At 37.8% G+C, this 12,976-nt stretch overlaps 1 protein-coding gene across 2 annotated transcripts in view; it reads right to left on the bottom strand.

The window, feature by feature from the left end:
- The window catches only part of BMPER (BMP binding endothelial regulator), a 238,766-nt gene that overhangs the window by 86,127 nt on the left and 139,663 nt on the right, over positions 1 to 12,976 (bottom strand). For both annotated transcript variants that reach the window (XM_028092257.2, XM_088018714.1), the window contains exon 11: positions 12,061 to 12,106. In XM_028092257.2, the coding sequence (XP_027948058.1) occupies positions 12,061 to 12,106 (46 nt within the window). The remainder of the gene's footprint in view (positions 1 to 12,060; positions 12,107 to 12,976) is intronic.

Below are 12,976 nucleotides of genomic sequence, written 5' to 3'. Positions count from 1 at the left end.
TAAGGACAGGCGTGGAAGGGCAGAGCAGAAGAATGGAACGGTGGTTGGGGGCAGAGGCGGAGTACTAACCAAGAAGGAACTGTGATAAGAAGAAAGAATGATAGTGTTCATAAATTAAAACTTCACATCAAAGGGAACTACATAGCGCAGCTAATGAGTCACTTCTCCAAACTCCCAGGGAAGGCTAAACCTTCAAGTATTGTAACCCAAGGGATGGGAGGTTAAGTGATCTCATAAATGTAGGTAAGTTTTTAAAAGGTGAGCAAATATAATGGCTCTCTAGTCATGCAGGGAGAAAAGAAACTGGCAAACTTCATATATGTTTGGAGGCAAGCCTCTGAAACAAATAAAAATGTAGTCAATGGAGAATAATAGTTCTTAAAAGTGTTGGCTTAGGAGTCTCATGAAGCCGGGTATCAGCTGCCCACACCCTATTTAATTTCTCAGACCCTCAGATCGCTCATTTGTAAAATGGAGATTCTACTTCATGGATCATTGTGAGAATTAAATGTTAGGATACATGGAGAATGTTTATCACAACACGGACTGACACGCACTTACATTCAATAAATGTTTGCTGGCAATAGGAGCAATTTTAGTGGCAACAGAAGTAAAAATTTTTGTTATTCTTATTTTGCTCATAGTAGACATGACCTCCAGAGAGGAATAAATCTGCCTCAGTTTTGCATACAGTAATCTGTAATTTATTATACAGTATTATCTATAAAGTGTAATATTTGTTTCAGAGTCTGCATTGTCTGGTCACTTTACTATATTTTAGATGTACCATTGCTAAGGGGTTTTGGTCACCAGTTTTTTCAGTAACAACTAGGTATATGCCTCTTTCTTGAAATTCAAGATGGCAGCCTTGACTAAAAGTACCAGATGGCTAGTAATCAATTTATATATCTTTTTCTGTTCAAAACACAGTCTTTCAAAATTAGGCAAGAAAGAAACTTTTAATTGAATGATTTAATAATGGTGCATTTATATTAAGAATACTTTCCCAAGCATAAAGGCCATCCAGGGAGGCCATATGATGTGTGAGAACAAATATTGGACTAGAAGGTTAAAAGAGAGAGAGAGAGAGAGCAGGTTCTCAACCAGCTCTTCCAGTTAATACTACCAGGAGCCGAAGTTTCCTTACCTGAGAAGTGAAAGGGCTGACCTCAAAATTAAGGTTCATTCATTTATACAATCCCATGATGCTGAAATGGTGATAAGTTTGAGTGACAGAGCAACTCTGCCCTTCTTCCTTACTCCTGGTGGAAATTCTACAGTTATTTCAAGTTTAAAACTATATATATTTTAATATTGTGAGTAAGAAAATTTGGAGAGGTCTTCGCCTTAGCACTGAAAATACCTAAGGTGCAAGAAGGGGGGAGAAAGACCTAGAAAAATGAGTGGACATGGAAAACCAAGCCGTTTGATTTGTCAGTGAGCACAGAGCATACCAAGTACCACTGCTCTGCACCTGAGCAGAGGTGGAGGTGTCACCGGTAGAAGAAAGCCTGGGCACTTGAGCAGGCATTTCTTCCAGGGTGGGGTGGAGGGAAAAGCTCTGAAATTGGAAACTCCTCCTAACATCCTTCTCCAATCTCTAATCCCTACCATCATAAAGCCCTCCCGACCTTCTTTTCCCTTCCTAACTGCAACTGGTTGTTAAACTGTACCAAATGACAAAGAAGTCAATGGTAGATCTTCTGGCCAGGCCCTGGGGCCTGATTTCATTGCAGGAACTCAGGCTCCACACTTAACTTGGGCGTTCTTCTTAACCACTAAGCCTCAGTTCCTCAGCTGTAAAATGGAACTCATAACATTATTTGACTCTAAGATGGCCGTGAGGATCAAATAAATAGGATCAAAAGAGATAGCCCACGACAACGCTTAGACACAGCAGAAGCTAAATAAATAATTAGCTGCTGCTGCTACGACTGCTGTTGCATTTCTTGCCATTATTATTTGACGATGAGGATGATGATGAGGAGGAGGAGGAGAAGGAGGATTGTTAACTAAAGAGTCAGAACTTAAGGAGTACTAACACCCTGTAGGAACCACAATAGGTGGTGGATAAAAGATGACCCCTAATAACCTCAGTCTCCTCTTTCAGCTTTGCATCAACCCACGGACAGAAAATTTAAAGTAATAGTACCCCTTAGAATAGAACAGCATATGAAACAGAAAACAAACTGGTGTCCTCACGCCCCTTCCAATGCTGCTGCTGCTGGGGTGGAATTTCCTAGCCACCATGTATGACACCGTTGGGTTTTATTTGCCACCTCTGTCTGCTGGTTGGGCCTCAGAGCAGTGACAAACCCACCTACAGATGCTCAAGCAGAAATTTCAGTGGTCACTTAGCTTAAGACCTCCTTGGCAGGGCTAATGTCAACACCACAAATTCTTATTCTACAAGCATCTTGAGCTGTGGTTTCAAATTTCCTTGCTTTCCTGAGTTAAGGACAGACCCGTGGTGTTAAGGGACCTGGAGTTGCTTACAGTCTCGGGGCCAGAAACCTTGCTTAAACACAGAATTACTAATTTGCAGAACCTCTTGTCAGTGGAGATTTCTCATAAAATGGGCCCCGAGGTGAGAGTTTAGTTAAATTGTTGTTGCATTCCCCCTCCTACCACAACTCTTTAATTGGAGATACTGGTAGGCATGCCTGGGGAGCTAAGTAAGATGTGCCCAGACCAGCCAGGGCAATTCCACAGCACCCTTGATGGGTGCATGCAGCAGGAAGGGGTCCTCTCGGGCACCAACGTGGTGCACAGTTGGAAACTAACCTGGGGGGGAGGGGCAGTTTAAAAAGTCAACTGGCAACTGTGAGCCTCCTTGCACCCTGAGTTGCTGAAATCTGATATTTCCTATTACTTGTGGGATGTGTAGCTGAGGTTATTTCAATTAAATGCACATCTGTGCTCAGTATACCCTACCCGCTTCTGTGTTAAGTAACTGTGACCTTTTGTTTTGAGTTGGGACTCTGATGACTGGGGCTAATGTAGCTACAGGCACAGCTTAATGAATTTATGGGGTCTGGGTTTGGGCATCCATATCTGGGCTGCCTTTCGCTGCCTCTGGTCCTGTACATGGTGAAGAGATCAAATTCTCTCTCATGGTCAACGTCTCTCTGTCTCTGTGTCTCCCTCCCTCCCTCCTTCCCTCTCTCCCTCTACACACACACACACACACACACACACACACACACACACACACACACACTCACACACCTCTCTTATCAGTGAAAACTTTGCCACTAAGTATTATTTCCATGGCTGAAAACAGACATTCTGCCAGCAAAGAATTTATCTGATTCAGGTCTCTTTGCTGGGAGGCTTGGTCGAGATTTCACCTACTGCTTGTCAACTCACAGTAAGAAAACATTTTACTTAAACCAAGTGCTATATGCACAACAGACAGTGGCCTTTTTGGCACCCAACGCATAGTCCTGTGACGCCCAGCCCAGGCAGAGTGGGAGCCGCTCTAGGCTACAGCTCTTACTTTGGCAAGAAACAGCATTTGCATGAAAGCTTTATAAAGTTTGTTTAGCTTACTTCAAATATTTTATTTTAAATAAATCACCCAAACCAAATTTAATTCTTTTCATTTGGACAAGGAGAAAGAGAGAACGTCCATGTTATTAAAAGACAACAATGCTTTTCATTCTTCCTTCAGGTCTGATTTTAACATGACTTTTTATTTTTGTCGATTTTGATGGAATCATAATTGCCCTTTCAGATCAACCCCAGGAAGATGGTGCTACTATGGGGAGTACAAGTTTGAGCCTCAACTGTTGCTTTTTACCTACTGAATTGTAAATTACCACTATCACTGACTATTACAAAGGGAGGCCTATAGAAATGTTCTACACATTTATTTCAAGCTTCCTCTTTGCTGTTCTTTTCAGAGGTCTGCAAGAGCCCCAAACACTACCAAGATGGACTAACCCAGTTGACAAGGCAGAAATTCTGTGGGATTTCAGAAACAGACAATCCAGTGTCACCTCTGCTGGAAATAATGTGACATTCATTTAACAACAACAGGTAATAAAAGTAAGTTTTAGAGTATCTGAAGCTGTATAATCAATCCTTTTCATCAGTGTATGAAACTATATATGTATCTAAGTATTTATTCTTGCCTCCTTCCAAAAAGGATTGGGAGTAGCTTACAGGCATACATACTAAATGATTCAAAACACATAAAGGTAGACATATAAGGTGAAGTCGGGAATAAGCTTATTACCCAAAAACTACCTGCCATTAGAGGTGGGCTACAAATTTATTTCTAGCTTCCTAGCAACTAAAGCAAAGATGGTGAATTTTAACCAATCAAGATTAATTATGCCTTTATCATTTTTTGTAGGGCTAAGCAATGAAAATCTGAACACACTCAATTACATCCAAAGACTTCTGGTCTGCCATTTTTTACCCCAGCTCTAGGCTCCTATTTCATCTACTCACTGTGTGTTGAGAGTAAGTTACTGCTACTAGCACCACAGGTGTTTATTTCTGCATTCACCCATGCTGTTATCTCTGTTAGGAGTACCAATGGTTCTCAACCATTTGTCCTGGGGAGAAGGGTGTAAATCACCCCAGGAGACATTTGGCAATGTCTGGAGACACTGTTGATTGCCATAATCTCTGGGAGAGAAGTGCTACTGGCCTGTAGCTGATAGAGATCAGAGATGCTGCCAAACATCATACAATGTGCAGGATGCAACCCACAACAAAGAATTTTCTAGTCAAACCATATAATACTGAGGTTGAAAACTCTGTAGCAACTAATGGGGTGTGTATGGGTGTGTGTGATTTTGTTTGAATAAGATAGAAATCAGTCACTTTTCTGTTTTAGAAAACACTAGCCTTCGTTTGAACTTCAGCCTTCATTGGTCTGCTCTAGAAACCCGTATGTCAGAAGAGCTTTCGTAATTGACAGAGTAGGAAAAAATGAGCCCAAAGGTTTGTTCTGGATCTTGGATATAATGCCAAAGGAATTTCAAAATAGGAGATCTTTAGGCAATAGCTAAAGGACATCAGAATAAGTCTACCTGATGTGTTAGGAAAATCGGGGCATTGCTTAAAAAATCTGGAAGTCATCCCATCTCTTAACTCAATCTGAATAAATAAACCTTGCCAATAGAATGTGTTTTATAGCACTGATGGAAGAACTGCTGGAGAGCAAGAGAGAGTAAACAGATGGAAAGAACACCAAAGGAAATTGAGAAATAGCCATCTGATGATATCATGTAGATTGGACCAAGAACCACATGCCTGGGCTCTTCCCGCACTGACCTGCTGGATGCAGGTGCACAGTCAATGGTCTCCCTGGTACCCTAACAGCTGGATGATTTTCTCCCTTGCCAACTGCTCTCTTAGAGACAGAAGTCAGGCTCATTCCCATGTTTTACAAATACAATAGTTAAGACGGCTGGTTAAAAACTTGCTTTGATTTTTGTCATGCCCAATCCTACTTTTTTCTTTCTTTCTTTTTTTTCTGACAAGCTACCATTATTCTAGATATGAAAAAAAAGGCTAGCTCATAGTGGATAGACTAATAATGAAATGTGACTTTTCTCTCAACTATCTCAATAATCATCACCTTCATTCTTCGTTCACTTCATTCACCTTCATAAAGTCGGATAATTCAAGATTTGGGCTGTTTATGCACAAGACTGGTCATGTTTTTATTAAACTGATAAGCAGTGATCCCACCTGACAGCACTGTGATTAGCAGATGTAACCTATCTGTGTTCATGCAAATTGAAATGGTTAGCTAGAAAATTTTAAGGGTTCCTTTGAATTCTGTGTCTGCTTCAATAAGGAAATACTTTCTAGAGAAATGCAAACATCTTCACTGACATGGATACAGAGGAGAACCTCATAAACTTAAATTCTACTGTGCTCATCCAGGAAGGAAGGAAGCTGGACCTAGCCTCCAAACCATCCGTAAACAAAGTTTCCTCAGAGAGTCTCTGGGAGGATGATTAAATGTAATAATTTATATACCATTTGAAATCAACTGGTGTGTTAATCATGGGTAATTCTTCCTGCACTAACTGCGGGGCTCTACTAAGTCATACTTGGTTGGCTTCCTTTGAGTTATTTTATGTACAGCATTCTCTTTAAAGAAAAATTATTTTATTAAAGCTACAGTTTAATTTTCATTAATTCAATCTACATTTTATCCAGTGTATAATGTGTAATTATTTAATAGCTCTCTGTCTCAAAAAATAGTGAGAGAGATATATAATAAATATATTTATTACATCTCACATACATATCTATTGTCCAAAAAAACAAAGCCAAGATAACTTTTAGCTATATGATTTTAAACATGTGGAATGAAAAAACTTGTTTCTATGTGAAAGCTGTTTTCAACAATTATCAAAGCCCACTTCTCTAAGGCTAACTAGTTCATAAAATACTTTCTAATAGATTTCATGGCTTTGTTAATCCTGCTTATACAATAGAACCAATTTGATAATGACATTACTAATACTTCTCTTTTGATGAAACACTTCAGACAGCTATCTGCCTACAAGAAATTCAACTTCAGAATTAAGGACTCACACAGACTGAAAGAGCAGGAATAGAAAAAATATCCCATGCAAATGGAAATGAAAAGAAAGCTGGAATAGCTATACTCATATCAGACAAATAGACTTTATTTTTTTTTAAGATTTTATTTATTTAGGGGCGCCTGGGTGGCTCAGTCCTTAAGCGTCTGCCTTCGGCTCAGGTCATGATCTCGGGGTCCTGGGATCGAGCCCTGCATTGGGCTCCCTGCTCAGTGGGAGGCCTGCTTCTCCCTCTCCCACTCCCCCTGCTTGTGTTCCCTCTCTCGCTGTGTCCCTCTCTGTCAAATAAATAAATAGAATCTTAAAAAAAATATATTTTATTTATTTATTTGAGAGAGAGAGAGAGAGCACATACAGGTGAGTCAGGGGAGAAGCAGAGGGAGAAGGACAAGCAGACTCTGCACTGAGTGCAGAACCCCACATGGGGCTTGATCCCACAACCCTGAGATCGTGACCTGAGCCAAAATCAAGAATCAGATGCTTAACCGACTGAACCACCCAGGTGCCCCCAAAATAGACTTTAACACAAAGACTACAATAAAAGGCAAAGAAGAGCATTACATAATGATAAAAGTGTCAATCCAGAAAAAAGATATAACATTTTTATGTTAATGTTATGTTTATTTATTTTAAGTGATTTATTAATTTATTATATATGCACCCAAGATAGGAGCACCAAAATACATAAAGCAAATATTAACAGAGCTAAAGGGAGAAATTGAAAGTAATACAATAATAGCAAAGGACTTTAATATCGCATTTTCATCAATGGATAGATTATTCTGACAAAAAAATCTATAAGGAAACATCAGCCTTAAACAACACATTAGACCAGATGGACTTAATAGATATATGCAGAACATACCATCCCAAACTAGCAGAATACACATTCTTCTCAAGTGCACATGGCACATTCTCCAGGATAGATCACATGCTGGGCCACAAAAGTCCCAATAAACTCAAGAAAACTGAAATAATATCAAGCATCTTTTCCAACCACAATGATATGGAACTAGAAATCAAATTACAATTAATTATAAATTCCAATTACAAAAAATGGGAAATGCAAAAGCATGAAAACTAAACAACATGCTACTAAACAACCAATCAGAGCAATCAGAGCAATCAAAGGAAAAATCCAAAAATAACTAGAGACAAATGAAAACAGAAATGCAACATATCAAAATCTACGGAATGCTGCAAACATGGTTCTAAGAGGGAAGTTCATAGCAATACAGACCTACCTCAAGAAACAAGAAAAATCTCAAATAAACAATTTAACTTTACACCTAAAGGAACTAAAAAAAATAAGGACAAACAAAGCCCAAAATTAGTAGAAGGAAGTAATAAAGATCACAGTGGAAATAAATGAAGTCAAGACTAAAAACACAACAAAAATGATGAATGAAATTAAGTTCTTTGAAAAGACAAACAAAATTGACAAACCTTTAGCTAAACTAGCCAAGACAAAAAGAAAGGGACTCAAAGAAATAAAATCATAAATGAAAGCGGAGATGTAACAATTGATCTCAGAGAAATACAAAGGGTAATAAGATACTACTATGATCAATTATATGCCAAACAAACTCCTAGACATCCTGGAAGAAATAGATAAATTCCTAGAAACATACAATCTTCTAACACTGAATCAGGAAGAAATAGAAAATCTGAACAGATGAATTACTAATAAGGAAATTGAAACAATAATTGAAAACCTCCCAACAAACAAAAATTCAGGACCAAATAGCTTCACTAGTAAATTCTACCAAACATTCAAAAATTTAATACCTAGTCTCAAACTTTTCCAAAAAAATTGAAGAGGAGGAAAAGCTTCCAAACACATGTTATGGCTAGCATTACCCTGATACCAAAACCAGATAAGGACACCACAAAAAGAAAATTACAGGCCAATATCCTTGATAAACATAGATGCAAAAATCCTCAACAAAATACCAGCAAATCAAATGCAACAATACATTAAAAGGGTCACATACCACAGTCAAGTAGGATTTATTCCAGGGATTCAAGGATGGTTCAACAACCACAAATCAATCAATGGGATACACCACATTAACAAAATTAAGGATAAAAATAATACAATCTCAACAGATGTAGAAAAAGCGTTTGATAAAATTCAACAGCGATTTATGATAAAAACTCTCAACAAAGTGCATACAGAGGAAATATATCTCAACATTAAGACATACATAACAATCCTACAGCTAACATCACACTCAACCATGAAAATCTAAAAGTTTTTCTTCTAAGATCAGGAACCAGATAAGAATGCCCCCCTCACCGCATAGTACTGGAAGTACCTACCCAAAACAATTAGGCCAGAAAAAGAAATAAGAGCCATCCAAATCAGAAAGGGAGAAGAAAAACTGTCGTTATTTGCAGATGATATAATATATATATATATATATATATATATATATATATTTAAAACCCTAAAGAAACAACCAAAAAAACAATTAGAACTAATAAATGAATGTAGTAAAATTGAAGAGTATAAGATCAATATACAGAAATCCGTGGCATTTCTATACACTAACAACAAAACAACAGAAAGAAATTTTTTTTTAATTTTCACATATAATTGCTTCAAAAAGAATAAAATATCCAGAAATAACTGTAACCAAGGAAGTGAAAGACCTGCACACTGAACTATAAGACATTGATGAAAGAAACTGAAGACACAAATAAAATGGAAAGATATTTCATGCTCGGGCACCTGGGTGGCTCAGTTGGTTAAGTGACTGCCTTCGGCTCAGGTCATGACCTGGAGTCCCAGGATTGAGTCCCGCATCGGGCTCCCTGCTCAGCAGGGAGTCTGCTTCTCCCTCTGACCCTCTTCCCTCTCGTGCTCTCTATCTCTCATTCTCTCTCTCTCAAATAAATAAATAAAATCTTTAAAAAAATAAAAATAAAAAAGTTTTAAAAAAAGATATTTCATGCTCATACATTAGAAGAATTAAGATTGTTACAATGTCCATATTACCCAAAGCAATCTACAGATTCAATACAATCCCTATCAAAATACCAATATCATTTTTCACAGAACTAGAACAAATAATACTAAAGTTTGTATGGAATCACAAAAGACCTCAAATAACCAAAGTAATCCTGAGAAACAAAAACAAAACTGGAGGTATCATACTCCCTGATTTCAAACCATACTATAAAGCTCTAGTAATCATATTTTTGGTACAAAAACAGAATACAGATCAATGGAACAGAACTGAGAGCCCAGAAATAAACCCACACATATATGGACAATTAATGTATGACAAAGGAGCCAAGAAGATACAATGGAGAAAGGACAGTCTCTTCAATAAATGATTATAGGAAAACTGAACAGCCACATGCAAAAGAATGAAACTAGACCACTACATTTCACTCTACACAAAAATTAATTCAAATCGATTTAAAGACTTGACTATAAGACCTAAAACCACAAAATTCCTAGAAGAAAACATAGGCAATATGCTCCTTGACATCAGTCTTACTGACATCTTCGTGAATCTGACTCCAAAGGCAAGAAAAACAGAAGCAAAAATAAACAAATGGGACTACATCAAGCCAAAAAGCTTCTGCACAACAAAGGAAACCATCTTCAAAATGAAAAGACAACCTACTGATTCAGAGAAGATATTTGTATACCATACATCTGATAAAGGGTTAATATCCAAAATATATAAGGAACTCGTACAATTCAACAACAAAAAAACAAACATTTTAAAAAAGGGGCAAAGGCTCTGAATAGACATTTCTCCAAAGAAGACATCCAGATGGCCATCAGGCACATGAAAAGATGCTCAACATCACTAACTATTATGGAAATGAAAATCACAACCACAATGAGATAACACCTCACACCTGTTAGATTGGCTATTATCAAAAAGACAAGAGATAAACAAGTGTTAGAAAGGGTATGGAGAGAAGGGAACTCTCATCCACTGTTGGCGGGAGTGTAAATTGGTGCAACTGGTGTGGAAAATAGTATACAGATTCCTAAAAAAATTCTACCATATGATTCAGCTATTCTACTTCTGGGTATTTATTTATTTTAAAAGATTTTATTTATTTATTTGACAGAGAGAGAGGGAGACGCAGTGAACACAAGCAGAGAGAGTGGGAGAGGGAGAAGCAGGCTTCCCGCTGAGCAGGGAGCCCAGTGCAGGGCTCGATCCCAGGACCTCGGGATCGTGACTTGAGCCAAAGGCAGACACTTAACGACTGAGCCACCCAGGCGCCCCCTACTTCTGGGTATTTATCTGAAGAATACAAAAACACTAATTTGAAAAGATATATGCACTTCTATATTCATTGCAGTATTATCTGCAATAGCCAAGATATGGAAACAACCTAAGTGTCTATTGATACGTGAATGGATAAAGATGTGGTATATTTAGACAATGGAATAGTACTTAGCCATAAAAAAAAGAATGAAATCTTGCATTGGTAACAACATGGATGGACCTTGGGGGTATTATGCTAAGTGAAATAAGTCAGATGAAGAAAGATAAATACCACATGATTTCACTCATATGTGTCATCTAAAACAAACAAACAAATAAAATAAAATAAAAACAAACTCAGAGATACAGAGAACAGATTAGTGGTTGCCAGAGGGGAAGCAGATGGGGGAGGGTGTGTGTGTGTGAAATGGATGAAGAAAGTCAACTCTATGGTGATAGATGGTAACTAGACTTATGGTGATACTCTGTAGTGAATACAGATGTCGAATTATAAAGCTGTACTCATGAAGCTTATTAAACAAACAAATAAATAAATAAATATATCAGCTGTCTCAAAACTGTATGAATTTGAAAAGGATGAAAATGGCAGTTTGCAAGTCACATGTCAACATGTGTGGATAACATTGATCTTGTTGCTACGCTCTGTCTAAATGATTAGCAGTGCAGTCTCAGCCAGTTTTCGGAATAAGCCATGTTAGAGAGACCCTTCAAAAACTCAGCTTAAAAATAACAGTATGGCCAAACCACTGCCAGTCTAAAGACCTCGCTTCACTTCGCCAACAGTAACACTGGATGTGCACAGGTGAAATGGTAAAGAGGGTGAGGGTGGGGAGAAGGAAGGGTAGCTGTTTGGCTTTATAATGAAAGAAGGAAAATCCCTCCCAGATTATGTACCTTGTTTGTCTTACTGGATATCACCTTAACTGCTATGACTGCAGATGCTATTAGTTAAAATGCATATTAAGTTATCTGGTCCTTCTTAAATCCTCATCAGACCACTTAACTTCTAAATTTCTATTAGCAACAATTTCTAATGGAAACATCTCAATTTTGGCCTTCTGTGAGAGGGTTACAATTGACTTAAAGTGTCCGGAGGAAAGTGGGGTGATTCCATCCCATACTGAGAGACACAAAATGTGCCAAACCTTACACCACCATTTTTCTTGTTGAATTATAAAGTGTGAAACAAATATTAATAGCAATTTCCAAAGGAATAAACTTACTTTCAGTGCAAATAGGACAGCATCCTTTTCTGTTGAGAATTTTACCCTAATCAAGAGGGAAAGGAAAACAAACAAATTTAATGTTAAGAAACAGGGTCTGCTGAGGACAAAACTCTTTTTTTTAAATCTAATACCAGTTAAACCAATGAAATCAGTCCAAGCTGTATTTGAACTTGATTCCCAGACAGTGATGATGGTGGCAAAAATGAACTTTGAAATATCAGGTTCTGATGCAGGCAAAGTCATTCAGAAAGCTTTCCTGTTCTTATCCTCTGAGAAATATAATATCCGAGGGGCTCACTGGTGTGATTTTTCTCACATGGGGGGAAGATGGAGACAGTCTGGATTCAACCTTTTCATTGATATCCAAACTAGCCCTCTAGAGACAAAGCATACACACATAAAAATGGGAATCATCTGTCAACCTCTCGATCCATGTAAGGTTTTCATTCTGTCTTTGCTTGTCAGAGGGGCCCAAACAATAAATCATATCCCTAGCACAGGCCTATAGATATGGACAATATCTGTGCTACAGAAAAAATTCAGTCAGATTTCTTCTTTCAGAAAGTGGTATGCTATCTATGTTAAGTCACTGTTATGCAGTTAAAGCCAATGAAGCTGAGGGTTTTGAAATGCTGAGTAATTCCCCATTACCTTTCTGGAAATACAGTGTAATCTCCTATATTCCATTTCTTCTAATTTTTTTTAATGCATGGCATTAAAAGGAGGAAACGTATTCTCAGGGTCCATATCAGAGAATGTCATTGTCTTGTCTCTGACTCAATGAGACTCACAGAGAAGAAGAAATGTGGTCAATTGCCACTAGGGGTCAATTGCATAAAGAATAGATTTAGGCACTCAAAAAAAAAAAATACAGACTTTAAAAATGCTGGTTGATAATTGAAGAACTAGAACC

The sequence above is a fragment of the Eumetopias jubatus genome, unplaced genomic scaffold (genome assembly GCF_037043125.1).
Source record: "Eumetopias jubatus isolate StellerSeaLion01/CBP00866 unplaced genomic scaffold, mEumJub1_p1.0 scaffold_14, whole genome shotgun sequence".
NCBI classification, from domain to species: domain Eukaryota; kingdom Metazoa; phylum Chordata; class Mammalia; order Carnivora; family Otariidae; genus Eumetopias; species Eumetopias jubatus.
This window is presented reverse-complemented; position numbering and strand designations above follow the sequence as displayed.